The 12,365-nt window shown below is 45.9% G+C and overlaps 1 protein-coding gene across 2 annotated transcripts in view; it reads right to left on the reverse strand.

Annotated features, from left to right (window-relative positions):
* Positions 1 to 12,365, reverse strand: part of stk32a (serine/threonine kinase 32A) — a 40,621-nt gene that overhangs the window by 5,275 nt on the left and 22,981 nt on the right. For both annotated transcript variants that reach the window (XM_048995449.1, XM_048995450.1), the window contains exons 6-10: positions 5,247 to 5,284; positions 3,212 to 3,301; positions 2,336 to 2,439; positions 1,760 to 1,876; positions 53 to 178 (exon numbers count right to left, since the gene is read on the reverse strand). In XM_048995449.1, coding sequence (XP_048851406.1) covers positions 53 to 178; positions 1,760 to 1,876; positions 2,336 to 2,439; positions 3,212 to 3,301; positions 5,247 to 5,284 — 475 coding nt within the window. The remainder of the gene's footprint in view (positions 1 to 52; positions 179 to 1,759; positions 1,877 to 2,335; positions 2,440 to 3,211; positions 3,302 to 5,246; positions 5,285 to 12,365) is intronic.

Consider the following 12,365-nt stretch of genomic DNA (forward strand, 5'->3'; position numbering starts at 1 on the left):
GTTTAAAAGACCGGCCATTGGTGTCCGATAGTGAGGGGGGAAGGAGACTTGCATTGGGAAGGAAACTCGGGATGATCTGTTTGCTGAGTACAGCATCCCAGTTGATGTCAGACAGGTAATCCAGGTCCTGCAGGTCGGACAGGCAGGAGAGACGCCGATCCATGTCGAGACACAGCAGCTGAGGGAAGAGGGAGTTTGAGGGCCAGGCGTTGAGGAAACACACTTAGAACATAAGAACATAAGAACTATACAAACGAGAGGAGGCCATTCGGCCCATCAAGCTCGCTTGGGGAGAACTAAACTAATAGCTCAGAGTCGTTAAAATCTTATCTAGCTCTGATTTAAAGGAACCCAAGGATTCAGCTTGCACTACATTATCAGGAAGGCTATTCCATACTCTGACTACACGCTGCGTAAAGAAGTGCTTCCTTAAATCCAGCTTGAAATGTTCTCCCGCTAATTTCCACCTATGGCCACGAGTTCGTGTATTTAAACTAATGCTGAAGTAACTATTTGGTTGAACAGCATCCAAACCTGTTAGAATCTTATATACCTGGATCATGTCCCCCCTCAATCTCCTTTGCTTGAGACTGAACAGATTTAGCTTAAGTAACCGTTCCTCGTATGACATTCCTCTAAGACCAGGAATCATTTTTGTGGCCCTACGCTGCACCTTTTCTAAGGCTACAATGTCCTTTTTAAGATATGGTGACCAAACCTGCACACAATATTCTAGGTGAGGTCTCACCAAGGAATTGTATAATCTTAGCATTACCTCCCTTGACTTAAACTCCACACACCTGGAGATATACCCCAACATCCTATTGGCCTTTTTTATTTCTTCCCCACACTGGCGAGAATGGGACATGGAAGCATCAACATACACACCAAGGTCTTTCTCATGATCAGCTACCTTTATTTCAGTGACACCCATGAAATACCTGTACTTTATATTTCTGCTCCCTAGATGGAGTACCTTACATTTATCGACGTTAAATTTCATCTGCCAGGTATCGGCCCAGTCACTAATTAAATCAAGATCCCGCTGTAGCTGCTGAGCCACTAATTCAGTATCTGCTACACCACCCACCTTGGTGTCATCTGCAAATTTCACCAGTTTACTGTATATATTGGTATCCATATCATTTATGTAAATTAGGAACAATAGTGGTCCTAAAATCGAACCCTGCGGTACCCCACTATGAACGCAAGCCCACTGTAACATTGTGCCTCTTATAACTACTCGCTGTTTCCTATCTGTTAACCAGTTATCAATCCAGGTCGCTACGGTACCTAAAATACCAGTCGCTTTGAGTTTAAGTAGGAGCCTCTTGTGGGGGACAACATCAAAAGCCTTTTGGAAATCTAAGTAGATGACATCATAGGCCTTCTTATCATCAACTTCCTGAGTAGCTTCCTCAAAAAACTCCAACAGATTTGTTAAACAGGATCTACCTCTTCTAAATCCATGCTGGCTATCCCGCAAAATGTTATTGGAGTCCAGGTAATCTATCATTTTCTCTTTGATTATAGCCTCCATAACTTTACCAGTTATACAAGTTAGACTGATTGGCCTATAGTTAGACAAATTACTTCTATCCCCTTTTTTGAAAATAGGCGTTATGAAGGCGTGCTTCCAATCAGAAGGTACCACACCTTCAGATAAGGATTTTTGAAACAAAAAGGTAAGAGAACAGTGCATTATAACCCACCAGGACCCTTCCGATGATTGGGCGAGGCCTCTCAGGTCTTTCTGTACCTTTCTGAGCAGGAACTTCATCTCCGTGGACCAAGTAGAGGGGTAGCAAATGGGGTGGCTGCGGAAAGCCTGCAGGATTTCGCTGGACGACATGCTGGTCCGCATGACGTAAGGCCTCTGCAACACAGACACATGGGTACGCGATGGAACTTCGAGCCAGACATCCGTTGCGGTAAATTCCTCCGCTAGGTGCTGTGCCGTCACCATGCTATCGCGCTATCCCCGCAGTCACTTCCGCTAGTTTGTGGCAGTCTTTCAACCCAGCCCTGAGGCCCTGAGACAGTCCATACTTTAGCCCTCTCTGAGCTACCAACAGCCGATGAATTGTTTGTTTGCTTCCGGTTTGCTGGGGGCTGGGAGGGAGCCAGACCACGGACTGTCTGGGGGTCTCTGTTCACTGGATCGGAAAATAGCGGCTTATGGTATCTAAGTTCCGTAACGTGGCTGTGATGTTTACAGCCACTCCAACTGGCTGCCGTTAACAAGCCCAGTGGTGAATCACTTTACCACAGCAGAATCAGGAGAGTACCAGCGCACGAATGAAAGATGGGGGCTGGCGATGTTCGGCCAAGGTACCTGTCCACGTAGGAGCTCGTAGGAGGTGATGCCAAGGGACCACCAGTCCACAGCGAAGGAGTAACCGGGATGGGTTGCGTCAAAGGGCTGGAACAACTCTGGAGCTGGAATTGCATCATGTGACACGAAGGGTCAGAGGTCAAGGGCACATCCTATATACAAAGCATGTAAACACAACTCACGAGCCATATCTGTGGAATGTCCTACTTTAAGATAAACTGAAAGATAATTAGGAAAAAGGAGAAAACTGATCATTTACCCAGGTACGCTACACTGAATATAGACTTCCTCTCTTTACAAAAGCAAGATAATTCACTACCTAATATTTTTTGCTTTCAACGTTGACTCTTGCCCTAAGAATGACAACAGATGCTGTTTGTCTGCCGTCATGTTTATGCATCGGTGTTTGTTCAGCGTTTTTTTCATTCATCAAACAGCATAAAAGGAAAACATTACAAAATGTGTAATTTCCCCCTTCCCTCTCTGCAGCATGTGCTCTGTCTGGCCCGCCAAAAACCGGCATCTTTCATCACATTTAATCATGTCCGATGAGAGACGTGGGCTAGCAGAGGTCAATTTACACTGAATTAGAATCCATATATAATTCAGTTAGCCTGCTGTGGATCCGATGCCTAGGAAGCGGACGGGCATTGATCCAAAGCATTAAGTGAAGCATAATCATAGATGAGCCATTATCCTATGGGAACACAAAGGCGAGACCTTAATGGGAATCTAAAGCTTATGGATCTATACCCTGCAGCTTAGAGGTGCGAACCCAAGGAGAAATACAAGCTGGATGTCCCCAGAAAGTTTTGGGTGATGCTATTGGTTGAAATTTAAAGCAGGAAATTGAAGCTGTGCTATCGACTTGTTTACCCATGTATGGTTTCGTCCCCGCGAGTGACCTGGCTCTCAGGTCGTCCTTTACGACGGCGGCGATGTTGAAGTCCGTCAGGTGGGCGTGCCCTACGACAAAACCACGGGAGAAGCTCACAAGGGCGGCTGGAACACCTCGGCAAAAGTGCGACTGCCTCAGAATGTATGGCGGGCAACGAGAGGTGAATTAGCTCATAGCCAATCAGATACCAGGCATCTCAACTTCTTCTCAAATATAAGACTTAGATGCCCAAACTACTATTATGGCACACTAATGCCTCTGCTGCGGGAATTCTGACATTCCCTGGGTGCGATCATAACGAAAAAATGGTAACGCTTTACATAAAGGGGCACAAATACTTAGCGATAACTCAGTTACTACTGAAGTAAAAATCATGAACAAATACAGTTGCTACTTCAGAGAAACGTTGCGTCACAATTCATAAATAAACACGAGATCAATATTTCACTTGTGTTATTATTTACTTGTTCCTTCAGTGATTCTCAAAGGATTACAGAATGAACAGATATAGTAACAAATATTGTAACTGATTGGGATGATTTATTAATGGTGAATTAACACGAGATCAGTATGTAACTAAGACTTAGTTCGTGGTTAATTAATAAATACGTAATACTATAATGCTATATTATTTGTGCCCTGTCCAGTAGGGTGTTACCAAAAATATATATAATATTTCCTAAGCATTTAAGCCAAATTCATGCGATGAGGCTGGGAATAAGTTTCGGACAGTTCCTACGGGCAACGATGCAATTTGGTTTTGTCAACGCCACCAAATCGCCACGTCATGTGACCGGACCCATTTCAGTAGTTGCTGACTGAACGTACTGCAGGACCACGACTGCTGAAACTTCTGACCCAGAGCTGCTCTCCTGCAGAGTGAAAAGCAGCCCGGTGGGAGGATTGGGTGGGAGGCTGTGTGTCTGCACACTTTGTCTCTACCTCGACGGTGAAAGAGATTCTCCTTGAAAAATGGGCAGGAAAAACAAACTGCGTACATTTTGTTCAGGCGCCAGACCCAAAACGCACTGTCTGTACTTTGAACTTAACGCCTTGTTTGATTCATCACTGTGATAAAACTATTTTTTACTTCTTTCTCGTTGGAAGACTGAGCTGAATTCGTGGAAACACCCCAGCCCACCGTACTGGCATTTTCTCTCGTCCTTGCATGCCAGTTCATGAGCGGCCCATCTCCCCTGGATGCTAGTTACTCTGATTCATTTTCATATGTGACCCGCTTTCTACCGCATGCGACGTTAGGCAGAGAAGCAGGCCATCTGCGCTGAAGGGATCAGTTCGGCATCCCCACGTGGGTCTCCACGTTCAGGCTCGACTAGTCGGTTTGGAATCGGGACGCAGTGGTGTGCTCAGTGATGGACCTGAGCATAGCCTGAGGCGTGGCTGAAGCGTTGGTTGCCTGCTTCACTTCAAAGGAACACGGCTCAACAGGATGTGGCATAAACACCTAAAAGATCTTGGGACATTCATAGCTGTTGGAAATTATAATTCCATAAGAACATCAACAGGTCTTTCCAGACCGATGCCTCGGGGCAGGCGAACAAAGGCATGCAAGCTCTGTAAGAAGAATAAAGCCCGCAGCCCTGGGGCTACCAGCTCTGCATAAACCCCCCCTCCTGCAGCCCCCTCCGCAGCCTCGGGCTGTTTTTCATCTCCACCACCTGGCCCTGGAAGTTTGGTGAGCTTGGCGAGGCTCTCGCTGCTCCCTTTGTTAACATTCCCACGGGCCCCATTTGCATAACGAGAGAGGGCCGTGGGGTCCCGCTCCGAAGGACGTAGTGATGGATCAGTCTTGTTACCGCGACGACACTCGCGCAGGTGGCGGAACCCCGCTGTGACACGTCTCTCGTCCCATTGGCTGTCTAGAAGGACGGCAAACGAATGGAGCTCGCTCCTTACTGAAGACGGTAGCCTCGCAGAGAGCTTAAAACACGTTGATGTGTGCGCTATCTGGTCATGAAGACACTGTCCTGCGTGGGTTTCACGAAAACTTACCGTGTTCGTCCAGAAGAATATTGTCTGGCTTGATATCCCTGTGAAGACACATGACAGCACTTATGTTAGATGGGCTAGATGCATCATAACGCTCAACGATCCATCCACTGACTCATCTTCTAAACGTTCGTCCTGGCCAGGATGTCTGGAAGCCTCTTGCCATTCCCATTCAAACCAGGATACACGGTGGACTGGTATCTATATGCATGCACCCATTACAGCACAGCACAGCTAAGCTAAAATTAGCATAGGCTCATTGGGATGGCAAATGGTGCACATTGTGTGGTGTCACTGAGCATCAAGGGTGCAAAATTAATTGCTTAAGTGTTTTTATGTTGTCGTGACTGTTATGAAACATTCAAATGACATTTATTTTGGTTATAGCAGACTAGCCCTTAAAACGACAATGCTTTTTAACACCAGTGAACCATGCACTTTAGGACTTTAAGTGAACTTTTATACAGACAGCCTGAAGTCTCCTAGAAACAGGTGCCATTTGATGCATCAATGGACGTGTGTATTGTTAGGAAAACCAGTTACTTAACTGTGGCTGTTTGAGTCGTCCCCGCTTAAAAACCAACACTCCAGAATTTAAGTACCTGCCCATCCCTGCCTCTCTCAGAATACATCTCCTTAGAGACTGTTCCCGGTGTGTTTGTGCGCTGGAACTTCCGGTTTGTCAAAGTCACCAGCTCGACATTGCCGGGTAACCGAAACCCAGGTGATTCGGTGTGTGACCCAGCCTTCAAACTTTCCGTAATGAAGACGCTCCTTCCCTCCAGGCCAGAGCAGCATCCAGCGGTAGCAGCAGGTGTTTCGCTATGAACCTGCGAGGGACGCCGCGGTGGGACGGGTCCAGACCTGCCCGTTTCCATGGCGACAGCCTAGCATAGCGAGTTGCGCTTCTTAGCTGAGGAAATGGCGATGAGCATTAAAAACACAGAGAGCATCCCTACCAATGTTGTGGGAGTTGAGTGTGTGTTGAGGGGGGGGGGGAGTTTGGAGGCCCTATCAATGTTGAAATCAAAGTTACGCCTTTGTCTGTAGCCAAAAAAAGATGCCCAGTGTTGTTGGAGAGTCAGCTTGTTCTATTGCTTTTCATTTTTGGAGCTTACACAATAAAAGCATGACATTATTCTAACTATCCTGTATTTAGTGAAAATAGATTTTGAATTATCTCTAGCTTGTGCGTTCACAAAACTGAAGGCATCCATTCAAGTCCTACACGGCTGAGTCACATGAAGGCCCACAATGCCGATGTAGTAACCAAAATCGTTTCACAGAGAAGAGCCACCTCACACAAATACTGGCCCCTGAACATTTCGCTTGGAGCGTTAAGGAACGATTCACAGCCCGATTCTTTCCAGACGTCCACGCAGGAGACATCGACACGTGGTCTTGGCGGATTTGCTCAGACAGTATGAGAAAAAGGTCAGTCTTGTTGCACTTAATGAGCTGACATTTCCTTCTAAGGCGGTAGGAGGAAAAAAAAAACACACTTTAATTTTAAAGACCATTGCCCAGTTCATACAGCGTGAGGACATGCTCAAATCTCCCAAGTCGGGGTGATTAGGAGGGAGAGGCTCCAGTATTTCAGGTCTGGGACAGTCTGGGTAATTCGCGACCGCTAAACATGCATAACTGCTTCCAAACCATAAGACTATGCCTTAGAGCAGATGCAATATACTGATGGACTCTCACTCCTCCACGGTTTATGAAGATGGGCCATGATTACAACGGGCAGAAAAGCGCAAGAACTTCCACGAACACTGTAGAAGGAAAGAGAAATGCCTGCGTTAATATTTTTCCCATTGAGCAAAGACGAAGAAGCGAGCTGCATGTCAATGAAGGCGTGAGGCATAAACTGAACCGTCCTGTCACAATTACACCAAATTACTAAAAGTACAATGAAACACAAGATGAAAACGGCTCTTCATGAAAGAGTATTTTCAAACAAGGACAAATGCACAGTTTCATTCTTGGATGTACGCTGAGCCATCATTTGAAGCGTTTCATTATTATTTTAATAAGACTATAAAGGTACAGCACTTTAGAATTCGGAGGCATGCTTGTCCATTACGTTTTTTTTGCACGGCACTAAAAGTGCGAACCCATAAAACGCATAAAAACATAAAAGCACAAAACCGCATTCTGTCAAAAATGCGACAAAGAAAAAGCAAGGGCTAGCTAGGGGTCGCACAAGGCTGCGAATCAACGGCGAACAAAAAAACGATTACAGCATTTTATATGGTTTATTTACATACCATTTATCGACAGACTCACCAAGGAATGACTCCCTTTGCTATCATAATGACTGGAAAGTAGTGAGTCATATTCTGCTTTTGAATTTTGCTGAATAATGCAGCTGTTGTCTGGCATTTGTAAATCTATTATGTGTCACCCGGGAATTATAAGTTAAGGGTTTCATAATCATTAATCAGTGAAAAGACCACCACTATCGATTAGCAATTGAAGAATACGCCTGCCGCGACCAAAGCTTTATTCTCTGTTGTTCTGAACTACAGCTGAGACAATCTCGTTCCCTTCCATCCTCTCCCATAATCGTCTGCCCTGCACCCCCACCGTGGCAGACTGTGAATAACTGAAGACAGCGAACTGGAATTGCTCTGGAATATGATCAGTGGCCTCTTTATTCTGCTCGCTGATGCCATCTGGTTGAAAAGTACAAAAGTAAAGTAAACAGAACTTCTGGTCCCCCTGCAGACTCCGTGACGGTCGTGATGTAATAATGGCTGTTTTCGAGAAAGTAATGCTTGCTGTTACTCAACCCAGACTTCAGCCTGTCTTGGAAACAGTGTCATTCAAGCTCCTGCCCTATGCGGTGTGCATCGGTAAAACAGGTGTGCGTCTTTTGTGTGGGGGGTGGGCGGTGGGATCACCATCCAGGGGGAGATTATAAGGGTCTACACAGGTATTTGTATCACCCCAACCGATCCTTGTCGACTCATTGCAAAGATAAGTCCGTTTCTTTTCTCGACGACTAGTATACCCAGTATGGGAATTGTCCTGGTCCCAGCTGGCAAAGCTGTGGGCAGGGGGTTCATTTGTCTCAGCCCCACTGACTCAGCATCATTCATGTTCACCCCTGAGAATGACTTCCACTGGGCTGCAATGGGGAAAAATGAACCAGCCGTACTAATCTGAACAGCACTTTCCCACCTTCACTGTATCAGGTGGTTCTGTCCCTCCCTACATATGTTAACTCGGTTAATAAGTTGGCATTTCTCATTTGTCAGAGGGAGGTCTGGGTATCTCTCCTGAAGCTGCTGCCCCCGCGGCCCGAACCCCAGACAAGCGGAAGGTAATGGATGGATCTGTCATGTGGCTAATGCGGGAGTTAGCGACATGAACTCATAAACGGTGAAACCAAGAGTCGCCAGTACAACTTCCAGGATAGTACTCAACGTGCTCACCAGCTGTAATGCAACATCTGACAGAAACAAAGGATTAGATCACCGCTTCTAATAAAATTGTTGGAAGCTGCTTTTGGGCAAAAGTGCCAACAAAACAAGTGTAACAAATTTTATCAGCAGGACAGCATGCACTCTGCTTTGGTTTTTTTCTTCCCGACGACGAGGAGATGCGGTTGTCACGGATACTGACGGCCCACAGACCACGGCTCCCATCCTGCTTTCACGCTGTTTTCCTTCAGGTCCCAGTGTGTATCTGTTTTCGCGCATGGCTGATCCTCGGCGATAAACATCTTTTGCTTTTTCTCAAAGTGACCTAACCCTTGAGGCGGTTTGCGGCGACATTCAAGACAACTTTCAGCAGCTGGCTGAATGTGCAGCGATGTTACCGCTTCCCTAAGACCAGATCTGCACAAGAACCCTATGAATTATCACGTGGATGAGCTGGACATGTACCAACTTTATGTTTCGGTATAGCGTTCCCGCTACTAAAATTAGTCGGTCTTTCAAAAGTGATGGGGACGATTCATGTTGAACAACTTAAAGACTGTTATTTCTTTGCGACTCGATGGAAAAAGCCCGGATTTGGTTTGTGTGATGAATGCGTGATAGGCAGCAACCGTGGGTGAAGCGCTGGACTCACACGGCAGCTGAAATGGATCCTTGATGAGGTCCTGCGTTTTGCATGCCTCTCTCTGCTTCTCTCATTGTCTCTCTGCTCCAGGTTTCCATTCCTCTGATGGGACCTGTCATGTTTATAACCTATAGAGATGCAAGAAGTGCTTCTAGGAGTTTTCCTCTCACCCGTTTACTGAGCCCCGTGCTTTTAACGATGCTAAAAAACGACTCTCCAGGTGAGAAGCAGCTTCTCGTGCTGCTATTCGTGTGATCAAACTAACTTGTAACTAGTGAGGCGATGGCAGATACGGAAACCCGGAAACCAAAAAGGGACGGGCTATTCCCCCTGCTTACTGTGCCATGAAATTTGATTTTTCTTTCTTTGCTTGTAAACACCTTCTGGAGACAGGCAGTAGGTAATGCGTGTTGTTTGTGTGGGAGAGGAGATGGGGAGCAGAGGGGTCGGTTCAACTGATCCTCTTGGTTCTCGTCTCGCTTGACTAGTCCGACAACCTATTAGCTGGATCTAATGGCCTCATTACATCACTTATCCCGATGAGCAGGGTAACTGAGACAGCCGGCCGGTCACTCGATCCTCCTGGCACCCGTGGACTGGAGGACTGTGAATGTGGGGATCTCAAAAGGTCTTTTGTGTGACTCCTGTGCACCAGCTCTGGTCGACTATATGCTGTTGTGCACCTGCCCTACTGAGATAACACCTCCTTGACCGTTATGCGTTATGCTTATCTGGAATGGTTTTGAGTAATGGGGGAACCTTTGATGATACAATGACCTGCACCATCAAAAGCAAGCTATACCAAACAGTATTTGTTTGGCCCAGTGAGGTCAATAACAAGCCTTATATCTTGGTGTGAAAGATGGTGTCGCTTGTTAAAGTCCTTTGTACTGTAGGGCAGGTCTTTAGCTATTCTTCGCTGGTTCAGGTTTCACACATCTGACGTCGTGTTGACTGAAGCGACGAGTTGCTTCCTGCGGGAAACGTTTGGCTTTAAAATGAGGGGGTCATGTGGAACCTGGATCTGGATCCGGCTGCCTGATGGGATGGGTTATGCTAAAAATAATTTGTCAAGCGTAAAAACAGCGACTGAAACTAAAACAACCCGGACAGATGTGCCAAAGCGTGGAGGAAAGAGAAAAGCAGACATGTCTCGAGGCTGAAAAGGGGAAACGACTTCAGGAGTGCGGATTACAGGTGTTGGGTCTCACGTCAACTGGTATCCAGGCTATTAAGCACAAATAAATAAAAAACTCCAATCTGTACACCAGACGAAGCATGACAGGTTGATGAAATGTAAACTGTGATGAAACAACCGCACCTCCCTCTCCATCAATCTTTTGGCCCGTGATTTGGCAATTCTTAAAGTTCGTCTTAAAAGGGCTTTGACATGGCGCCCTATTTACGAGCTGTTCATGTGTGATGACAGCAATATTCTAAGGCAATTTCATAGCTAATTTCGGAACAGAGCACACATCATTTCTTTAACCTGTACTAAGGCTGAGACCCCCCCCTCCCCCATTTCCTCAGAACATGTCCACATCTCTAGTCTATTATTAACTAGCTAGCCAGCTAGCTAAAGGATTTTGCCCTCTGTGTGGGGAGGGGTGTCGTACCTAAGTGTTAGGAAAATTACAACGAATTGGCACAGTTTTAGGAATTATATCTGAAAGAAGGTAAACTGGGGACCTGTAACGGGTATTTCATGTCATTATAATACCTCGTTAGCATATTCGTATGTCACAGATATGTTGTGACGTCATCAATTAAACTGCGAAACACTGCATATATTTCTGACTTTCCATCGTTGGTTTTTGTCACCCTTTACTGTCATATTGTTGCACCCCTAACTTGTACCATATGGAAACATAGTTCCCCTCCCTTATGAACACTGAGCTTCTAGAATTCACTGGGAACAGTCCAATGGGTAACATAGTTGCAATGATAACACAAAATTTAATGAATTATACAGCACATTCGGAGCCCCTTAAACTAGATTCTTTGAATTCAAGTCGGGAACTCAGAGACTTCAAATCAAGAGGCACGCATCTTTTTTAGGCCCAGCGGGGCTGCGTCTGCCAGAGCGTATGGGGGGGGTTCACAAACGCGTTCTGCATTATTTACAGCGCCCTGGCTCGTCGCTAAGGTTTATTACACCCCTAGCTGTACCGCCTTTGATGGAAACTCCTGTGAGCCAAAAGCAATCGCTTCCCGCTGTTTATAATACGATCACATGCAGAGCTCGACGAATGACACGTGGGGATTTCCCTGCTCGTGGAAGTCCAGGGTTCGGCTGAGTCCGTGACCTGGAGACTCTAGCGTGTTCCTGTCCCCACCTGTGCCTGATTAGCTACATAAGCTGTTGCGGTATGGATTAGCTTAGCATCGATGCTACATCTATTATGACACAGACAATGCCCTGTCTTTGAAATCAGGCACACAGTTTCTTTAAATTGCTTGGCCTACGCGATAGGTTCACGCAATTTCGCTGTATTACGGTATACCCTGGTATACCCCGGTATTTAGAAATCACGAAGGTATTATCTTTAACACTGTAAAAAATACAGTCACTCCTCCTTGATGCAGGAATGTATCACAACACGCCCTTGCGAGGCGCCTTGGGGCGACTCTGTTCTACAGGGCGCTATATAAAAACGAATTGAATTGTAGCGAATGTGTTTAGAAGCCTTGAGCCATGAAAATGAATTAAATGAAAATAAACTAAATTCTTGAAAACTATAGTTTATAAAAATGCTCATAAATAAGCAGCCCTAAAAGTTACTTCCAACAAGAAACGTGTTGATCGCAAGCGGCCTAAATACACGTGTTCCTGATCCGTCCAACCACTAGACTATGATGAAACAGCGATATGAAGAATTTTCCCCAACAGACGCAAGCCAGGCGCATATAGAAAACTTCCAAAGGTACTGAGCTTCCCAGGGAGCGTCACTAAATCAACTCCCAAATTCTGGAAAACAAATAAACTACCCACACCGAGCAATGACTTCTAAGGGACCAAAACTAACCCTCAGGGACCGGTGATGTCTAACGGTA

The sequence above is a fragment of the Brienomyrus brachyistius genome, chromosome 24 (assembly GCF_023856365.1).
Source record: "Brienomyrus brachyistius isolate T26 chromosome 24, BBRACH_0.4, whole genome shotgun sequence".
Classification (NCBI taxonomy): Eukaryota; Metazoa; Chordata; class Actinopteri; order Osteoglossiformes; family Mormyridae; genus Brienomyrus; species Brienomyrus brachyistius.